The sequence below is a fragment of the Dendrobium catenatum genome, unplaced genomic scaffold (assembly GCF_001605985.2).
Source record: "Dendrobium catenatum unplaced genomic scaffold, ASM160598v2 fragScaff_scaffold_1391, whole genome shotgun sequence".
Classification (NCBI taxonomy): Eukaryota; Viridiplantae; Streptophyta; class Magnoliopsida; order Asparagales; family Orchidaceae; genus Dendrobium; species Dendrobium catenatum.
Genome location: NW_021319853.1, coordinates 537,797 through 547,478, shown reverse-complemented (window position 1 = coordinate 547,478; position 9,682 = coordinate 537,797). Strand labels below are relative to the sequence as shown.

Genomic DNA, 9,682 nt, shown 5'->3' with positions numbered 1-9,682 from the left:
TCTGCCTTTCATCTTCAGGCATTCTCCTATATAAACCTTCTTCTAAAGAGGTAATTCTAAAAATTGAAAAAAAAAACTGCAAAGCAAAGTAGTGGAATGTAGTAACTAAAAAAAAGAAAGTTGGAAGTGGCTGTCAGAAACCGTTGGGGAGAGTAGTCGGTGTTCCTCAGCACACCGTAGCTAAACGTGCACTGCATCAGTAATCTTTCCATTGAAATTTCTCAAATCCAACCACAAGCACCATCATAAGTATCTTCTTTAAAGGAACCGTCCAGATGAGATCACAAGCATTAGTAGCATATTTGAGTGAGTCATTTTAAGCGAATAAGAAGGCAGAGAAAAAAAGTTCCGGTCAATAAATTTCCGGAGGTTATAATGATTAGAGGTGTTAATTTCAAGTAGTAGGTTAGGTTCGGGTCAAATTCAGAACTGATCCGATACTATTCGGGTTCGGTTCAGCCTGAGCCTGATCCGTTTTTTCAAACGAGTCGATTTTTCAGACCCGAACATTACGGGTTTGGGTCAACCAAACCCGACCCGCTTGTTCAGTTATTTCGATTTCCCGCAAACGACGCTACAGCAAGCGACAGCGCTGCAGCCGGAGCAGCCACAGCGGCAGTTGTGCCGGCGACGCTACAGCAAGCGACGCGCGGACTCGACTCGATGGCTTGATGCGACGCGACGTGGGCAGGCGAACCGTGGGGCTGCCGGGGCAACTGGCCGGGGCAGGCGGGCATACTCGGGTAGGGCTTGTCAGAGCGGGCAAACGGGTTGTCAGGTCATTCCGGGTCCCAGGTCAACCCGAACCCAACCTGGTTTTGCAAACGGGTCGATTTTCCGGACCCAATTTCGGGTCGGGTCAACTCAAACCCGAAATTTTCGGATCAGGTTTTCGGGTCGGGTCCAATATTGACACCCGTAATAATGATCATAAACAGTTTTTAAATTAATTCCAAATAAACGGAAAAAATTTAGAGCTTGAATTCTAAGGAACCCAGTAATATTAACAGTTAAGAGACTTGCCAAATAGATCCTTTTTTTTTTCCGAATAATTTCTAAGCTGAAACAAATGAACGGCAGATTCGCCTCAGTAAAATAACAACGCTAAGAAGAAGCTAAGGCAAAAAAATTAATAAATAGAAACAAATAATTAGAAAAATAAATAAATCTGGAAGCATCTTATCACTAATCAAATAACCTTCAACTTAGAAAAGATATAAAGGATTAATAATACTTTAGCAGAGAAGTTTGCAGAAAGGAAAGGAAGATAATTGACCAGTAACATCCCCAAAATATCTAATAGAAAATATGGTCAAAACTTATTCTCCAAATAATCAAATTAAACAGAAATGATAGCACGTAAAGAGACGTACGTATAAGAACGATGAAGAAATATGAAAAGGAAGCAGTTTATTAAAAAAATTATCATTCCAACAGACCTAATTAATCCCACAAAAAGGAAGTCAGGTTAAACAATTGAAATAAGTTAAGCCAAAGTGAACCCAACGAGCTAGGTTATGTCTGACATGACCGCTTCTACATCTCTTTCATTTTCCTACACGAAATCTACTTTTTAATGGGGTTCCAACTGCTATTTTTCTGAGGATGTTTTGGTTAAGTTGACTGATAGGGGTGGATCCCCATTGAGTTGAGGAACTTTTATTTTATCCAGCAAATCTACGCTTCTCTACGTTCGGTTTAGGCAAAAAAGTGCCTATACCGAGTTTTTTGTACAACTCTGTACCCGGTACTCTGTGCAGGCGCTTTTTTTTCCTAAACCGAACGTAGAGGAGCGTACGTTCACTGGATGTAATAAAAGTTCTTGAGTTGAGGGGGGGCAAATGCCCCCCCTTAAATTTTTTTTTTTAAATTTTAGAGGGATATTTTGGAATATTTTGGGTATTTTGGGTATTTTGCCCCCTCTCAAAAATTTTGTTTGCCCTCATTTAATCAATCCTAAGCATCTTTGCCCATTCCCCACAAAAAAAATTTTTTTTGCCCACCCTGAAAAAAGAAGCTGGATCCGCCCCTGTAATGACTGATCCTTTTGAATTTACATTGGTAGGAAAGTTTCCTATGCGTCGGCCAATACTGATGATATCCGTCAGATTTTTGTTAACCTTAATCGTTCTGGTACGTTCTTTGTTTGCCTTTTCGATTCAAAACATATTGTCATTAAATAACTTGCTAATGACTTGGATTATCGTAGAGTCTTTGAAGGAAGAGCGCTTACTATATTAATAATTATCAAATCTGTGTTCTGATGTACGTGGTCTTGATCCTATTTCCTAATCTTAGGTTGCATCTTTTCAATCCCCAAGTATATTACATGCCCTTAATCAAACATATATTCCAAAGGAAAAAAGCCTAACACTTATTTTCCGCATAACGTGGAAGAGAGAGAAATGGTGAGATTTTGAATTTTGAAGTTCGTCTGTTGCATTTTTTCTGCTTAATGGCAGAGGTTGGTCGTCGGCTTCCTCTCGCCGGAGATGATGATTCAAAGATTAAAGTCAGAACCTTCACTGGAAGACTTTGGTATTCAAACACCAAAGAAATGCTACCATGGCATTGGAATCATTCAAGGTGCTAATGTAGGTTTTTCAAAAAATTCAAATTTTCTGTTGAATTTGAATTCTTCTGAGTTTCCGAGTCTTTCAAAAGGCAAAGAGAAATTAACTTCGAGTCATTAATCAAAACTTTGATGGAAGAAAAAGCATGACATTCATTAATGATTCTGAATCTTCTTCCTCCAAATCTATTCATTTTGAAGAATCATCTTCCTGCATGAATAATTCTATTTCTATAAATTTAGTTTTACATCAAGATTTTCATTCATAAGCTACAAATGAAGAAAAATCTCTAATAGTTGAAGAAAAAAATTCTTTTTCAGATATTGAAATAAATGATGGTGATAAGATTAATGATGTTAAAGTTGTGAATCAGAGTTCTGATGCCTCTTTCAAGAAATCTGGAGAGTTATAAATTTTTAATGTTTTGGGTCCAAAATGCTCCCTTTATTTTAAAAATTTACATCACAACAATCCGAAGGGTATATGGTCCAAGGAATATTATAGTAAATGCCTAAGATACCCAAATAGTTTTCATCAAAATTTTGGTCCAATTTGACCACCGGATTGTGAGAAAATTGCAAAAAAAAAAAAGGAATTTCAAACAACTAGAATATCTCACAAACAAATGATCAAAACATTTCAGTTTTAATTTTAATTAATATTATATTAAATTATCTTTCCAACGAGACCAAAAACATTTAATTTGGTAAAATAAATTAATTTACTGTGAATTTTGAACATTTTGGCTATTAATTGAATTATTTAATTCCATTATTGAATTAAAACAACAAATCAACTGAGAGAGCAATTGGTAGCGCACGGTGGCTCAAAATTGCGTAGATAGGTGTCGATATCACGATGCAACATGCGACGTGATTTTGTTTCATAATTATCCATGTCAGTGACATATTAGAGCCATTGATTCAACCACGGCTGATTCGAACAACTCTAATTATGCCATACCAACTTTTTGTGGTTTCAGAATGACACAGATTCAAATCCACGGGAAGATGAGCATGGTCCAACTAATTATGGGCCATCCGACCTATAAAGAAGGAAAATCGGATGATTGAGATCAATCTAGACAGTTTTAGTTCAAACTGAACTAGAAAATTAAAATTCTTATAACTTTTAAAATGCTCCCCCAAATTTAATGAAATTGGAAACATAAGCTCATGAGAACATGAACTTCCTTTGCCGGGAGTTTTGAGGTTCCATGTAAAGAAAAGTTTGAGTAGTTTCAAATTTAAATTTAAACTTAAAATGAGAATAACTTACAATCCAAGTGTTGGATTTTTTAGATCTTGGGCTCCATTTGCTCCTAGTGAAATCATTTACAAGTTTTCTGAAGACCCTAGAAGCTTTTGATTAATGTATTTGAAGTTGATGAAAAGAACTATCTTTTTCTAACTAGAATGCTCTCTTCTCACTAAAATAGTGATTCGAGGATTGGAAATGATGGGGAGAAGCTTGGAAAGGCCTTAGATGTGGCTGGAGAAGATAGGGAAGGGTTTTTCTTAGAGAGGGGGCTACTGGAGATGGAGTTTGAATATGAAATGAGCTTGAATAATCCCTTAGGCATAGTTTCTCCCTACCTTAAGCCCTTAATTTTGATCGAATTGACTGGATTGAGTTGGGAGGAGCTTGGATACATGCCAAGTTAACCCTAAGCTGCTTAAAGCTAGGAAATAGGGTTGGTTTTTGAGTGTGACTTCCCTTGTTCCGTGGGGAGAGGGACCACACCCTTTTCCCTCATTTGGCTAAACTCAAGCATATCTTGGTTTAATGGGCTAGTTTAGGGCCTCTTAGAAGAGGAAATTAACTACTTTCTAGTATGTTTGAACAAGATTTAGATGGGAGAATAGGATTGCCAAGGTGGCAGGGTGATGTGGCCATGATTTGACTTTTTCCCATGAGTTTAAAGGGGCTTGTTGAGTTGTTGACCTATTGAATAATCAATGATGATTTGGATAGGCATTGAGAGGGTCAAGGGAGCTGTATGAAAATATCCTAAGGTCACTCTAATACTATTTTTATGATCTACTTATAGCTCAAATAAAAAGTGCATGCTATTAAAATTAACCACTACAATTTTAAGTAGCAAATTCTATATATAAGGTACTTGTAACCAATGATATTTTAAAACTAATGTTTGTAATATTTAGATCATTCCTAATGTTTTGGTGAATTAGTGTTATAACTCCTCATACCTGTCGAGTTTGTTGGAGTGTTTATCTAAGATTTCTCACAACTATAGTGCAAATATATCCTTAAGATTCCAAATTTGTAACCACCATATGTCTACGTATGACAAAGTTAAGTTTTAAATCTCCTAATTGTTCTTCTACTCCTTTGTCGAGGCTTTAATTAGATCTCACTATATTTTATGTTCATGCAAGGCCTAAACATAAACTAAATTAAGCATGAAGTATTTAAAAATTATATTGAGTAAATCATTAAATTATAAATCTAATCTAGAGTAAGCATGGTATCTAAAGTATCATAAGCCTATAAAAAAGATTTAGCTAGATAGAAAAATTAAATTAAATAAAACTCACTTTATTGCTATGTAAAAAGTAAAAGTACAAGAGAAAAATAAGAATAAATATCACCAGGAAATCCTTTACAAAATGATTATACACTCAGTGCACTTCTTCCCCTCTTCTCTATTGACACTTGTAAGAGTACTATAAAATAAATATATGACTAGCCCTATCTAGTAGCAACAACCCTGTCCAATAGAAGTAGTCCATTATAGTAGTAGTAGCCCCTACTTATAGCAACAACCCATTACCTAATAAATTAGCTTTCAATTTATAATTTTAATTAATAATTGAATTGGCACCATTGTGCTGAGTTGGACAGTTCTACTATGTTATAAAAGTGATTTTTTGGATTGTCATTCTTCACATATGTTTGGTAGTTCAACCATTAGTAACTTTCAACCATTGTGGTGCTATCGTTATTTGTCATTGTGGTGCTTAGCCTGATGCTTCAATGCTTTGATCACTATGATTTTACCACTGCAGTTCTACCATCTATGCTCACACACCAAGGATCTGCTTAGTGTTGTTGCACTCTGTATATGGCATCGTGATACTCCTTTAATTATGAGTACTTTTTTTTCTTTCCTAAACAAAAAGAGAATTAAATTGCATTTATTTTAAATTAAGTAAAATTTAGATAATACATTTTTTCTTAGCAAACACTAAAATCTATCCATGTAGCCGACCCCATGTAGTGGGATAAAGGCTTGATGTTGTTGTTGTTGTTGTAAACACTAAAATCTATCTAACCCTTACTCAACTTAAAATTAAACTCCACTTAAAATATCCTTAGTCTTTTAGGCATTAGAAAGATAGTCCCCCATCCACTAATTTGATCACATCATGGATCTATGCCCACACCCCCCACTGCCACATCAAGTTCATGTACATATAATCTAATTATAAATTAAATTTTAGAAAAAATTTCTCTAGAAGTTGACCCTAATAGCTAATAATTCTACATGGTTTACTTGTATTTAGATTTATTTCACTAAAAATTAAATCAATCGGTCAATTTAATATTATGGTGTAATCTTTTTAAAGTAAATATTCATTCATTAATCTATTTTATTTACATATACATTTATTAAAAATTACTTCTACTATGACAATGATATTTTATATTTGTTGAGTTTACCTCTTAAATGTACTTTGTTGTGTTATAGAAATAGTTTTATATTTCTCATAATATACTGGTCATTATTTCAAATTTGGACTAGAGTCTTATGATTTTGATGATAACAAATATTATTAGATTCTTTATAATGCTATCTCGTGTTATTGTTGTTATTGCATTTATATTTTCTTGTGCACTAATATTCTAGGTCCATCGTACATTGTGCAAATTGATCAGCTTAAGACCGGATAAAATAAGATTAAGTGTCCTAAAGAGTCTATATTTTTACTTTTATTTATTTCTAAATTTCTTGAGTCTTATAATATATTTAGTGGATAATAAACTTGGTAATCGTGCACACACACACTCAAGGGAGTGAGATAATAAGATAATTAAGAGTATACTTTTTTGAACTAATTGTATTAGATAATAAATATCATACTATATGATTAGATATTCAAAAAACCATTAAAATGACTAATTGTGATAATTAAATCCATTTAAACAAATTATGATGTATGAAAAATATTATACATGATGATCAATTGATAGTAAGTTCTCAATCGCCAATCACAAATTAAGCAATGTTTTAAAAATTAAAATTTGTACTAATCATATAGCAAGATATGTATCATTTAGGATTATATAATTAAATCTATCATAAATTAATCATGTAATTAAGGAATAATTTTGGATTAGTTGATTCAGTTAGATTGTGTAGGATAATTTGAGCCAATCATTCTATACAACCCAATATCTACATGGGAAGATATTTAAATCATCTCCCATCATACGGGATGATAATCCAAGCCTTTTTATTAATTATACTAGATGATGCTTTATATTATACGGTACTGTTTGATCAATTAGCTAAACTGATCAAACAACACCTTACACTTTATTATAAACTAATAGGGTTATTTAAATTAATAGTACCTTACGATCTTGAATTGTATTGTATGATCAGTATCCCACATAATTTAATATTAGGGCTTTTATGAAGCCTTGTATTTGATCTCTCTCATTACAATTATTTTAAGTTTTTAGCTGCTGAGTGTTATAGAGAGAGAGAGCTTGGAGAAGAAATCTCATAGAGCTTTGGGAGGAAGAAAGAGAGAGCTTGTGTGTGAGATAGATGTAGTGTGAGGGGTTCAAAGAGGTTCTCCAAGAAATTTTCTTGCTTTATTTCACTAAGGTGTCTTTCTATGTTTCTTGGGTGGCTCTGGGAAGAAGTTCTTCAACTCAAAGATTGTTGTGATTCTCTGCCACCTCCAGAAGGTTGAGAAAGTAGGTTAAGGTCCTCTACTAACAATAGGAGGGTGAGAAAGGAGGTTTAAGTTCTCTTCCATCATCAAAAGGGTGAAAAAGGAGGTCTCGATTCTCTACCATCATTAGGAGGGTGAGAAAAAAATGTAAGGGTTCTATGCCATCACAAGGACAGAGAGAAAGGAGGTTAAGTTTATCTACCACACCAGGTTGGTGAAATGATTATGAGGGCTTCTCTGCCTAGCTGTTGGGGATAAAGGAGAGAGACTAAAGTTTAGTGCAATACTTGGAGAGGAGGACTCTATGGACTCTACGCAGGTCAATATTTGACTGAATAACTATACAATTTTTGGGGTGTTCTTTCTGGTCTTTAAATTCCCTATATCTTATTTTTTTACAATTTTGATTTGCTAGAGATTGCATTATGGATATTATATGGTTAAAAATATATCAATTTAATCTATTAATCAACATCATAATTAATTTTTTTTTTTTTTAATTTATGCTTCCTCATTTCATGATAAGTGTTGTTATTTTTAAGTTTTTAAAAATCCCCAAGTCAAAAACATTATTTTGTGTTATCTTTCTAGTAAGATTAAAAATAAAATTAATTGACACCCCCCCCCCACCCATCTTTATGTGCATAGGATAAGTTCACTAGGCTTTAAACAACCTAACATCAACATTCAATGAGATCAAAGTAGTTCTCAATAAAAGTACTTTTCAAAAATTAGAGAAAAATGATCGATGGTATATTTTGGAAAAAAAACACATAAAGGATTATCTTTAACTCGTCAACCTTGTTTACAAATACTATTTGATATTTTTTAGGAAAATTTAACATGTCTATATTTCTGCATCTAATTTTTTAAAATTTGGCATATGATTCCAATGATATCACTTCATCTAAATGAATGGAGTTAAAAATTGATATCCCGATTACTAAATGGAGACAAAGATAAGAGTTTACTTAGTTGAATGCAAAATATTGAATTATTTATTTTCAGTGCTTTAAAATCTCAAGGATATATAGATGTCTATAGTGCTATAGGAAAGGAAGTATGGGATATGATGTTGCTGATATGAGGGAACTAGTGAATTAAACAGTCTAGGTTAAATATTATACCTCTATAAATCTTTTGTATAAAACATAGCAATATCATATCTGAAGTATACTAGGTTCCTCAAATAGTGAACATCCTATATGCATTAGGTAGTGGACTTCACTACGAAAAACCCCATAATTACACTGCGGACAAAATCCGCAGAAAACATAGATATTCCGCGGAAATATACATTTCGGCGCACGTCGGGGGAAAATCCCTACGCCGGGTTTCTGGCCCGTCTGATAAATTATTTCGCGCAGCAAATTTGCATCGGAAATTTCCAGCAGTTTCGATGTACTACGCGCAAAAATGGATCATTTTTCGACGTTGAAAACGTCTTGAATCCTGCCGCCAATCCGCCGTAATAGCCGTCGCATATACCGCCATTACGCGGATAATGACGACAACATAAGTGTGGTAGAAACCTCACGAACTCGTTTGCGACACAAATGTACTGGCGGTACTTACCGGCAGGAACGTGCACCGGTATAAGCCGGTAATTTCCGACAGCACAAAGACGACGGTACATACAATACGATTCGTTGTATCGTCTTTCCGGCGAACTGCGGCAAAATCCGTCGGAAACCTGGAGCATTGACAAAAAAAAAATTCCTTCCCAGCAACAATCAAATTTCCACCCTACAAAACTATAAATTTTCTACAAACATATGTACAACATTGACAACATGTAAATACAATTAATGCCACAGTTTCACAACAGTTTATAACATTAAAAGAAACAGTTCATACTAACAATCAACTAAAACACAACATTAAAAGAGAACTGTTCAATAAACAGTCACAGAAATAATAAGTTCATATAACTAATTAACTACTCTGACTCCTGGACTTCTCTCTAGGTGGAGCTGACAATCTTTTCCACTTAGCTGTCCCTCATCTTGCGCATTTCATCCACAAATTGATTGTGTTTGCTGAATATGTTTGAACATGTGCTTGGCTGAGCTGAACCTGTGCTTGCAGCTGAGACTTGAACCTGTGCTTGCAAGCTAGCTGCCATAGCTTGTGATTTCCTATTGTTATAGCTCAGCTTGAAGGGCACTTATTGTTGAGGCT

At 34.4% G+C, this 9,682-nt stretch overlaps 1 protein-coding gene across 1 annotated transcript in view; it reads left to right on the top strand.

Annotated features, from left to right (window-relative positions):
- LOC110104616 overlaps window positions 1-8,973 on the top strand; it is a 12,510-nt gene extending 3,537 nt beyond the window's left edge. The window contains exons 2-5 of the mRNA XM_028699797.1: window positions 501-795; window positions 2,066-2,144; window positions 2,463-2,594; window positions 8,716-8,973. Coding sequence (XP_028555630.1) covers window positions 501-795; window positions 2,066-2,144; window positions 2,463-2,594; window positions 8,716-8,973 — 764 coding nt within the window. The remainder of the gene's footprint in view (window positions 1-500; window positions 796-2,065; window positions 2,145-2,462; window positions 2,595-8,715) is intronic.
- The last annotated feature ends 709 nt before the right edge of the window (window positions 8,974-9,682 follow it).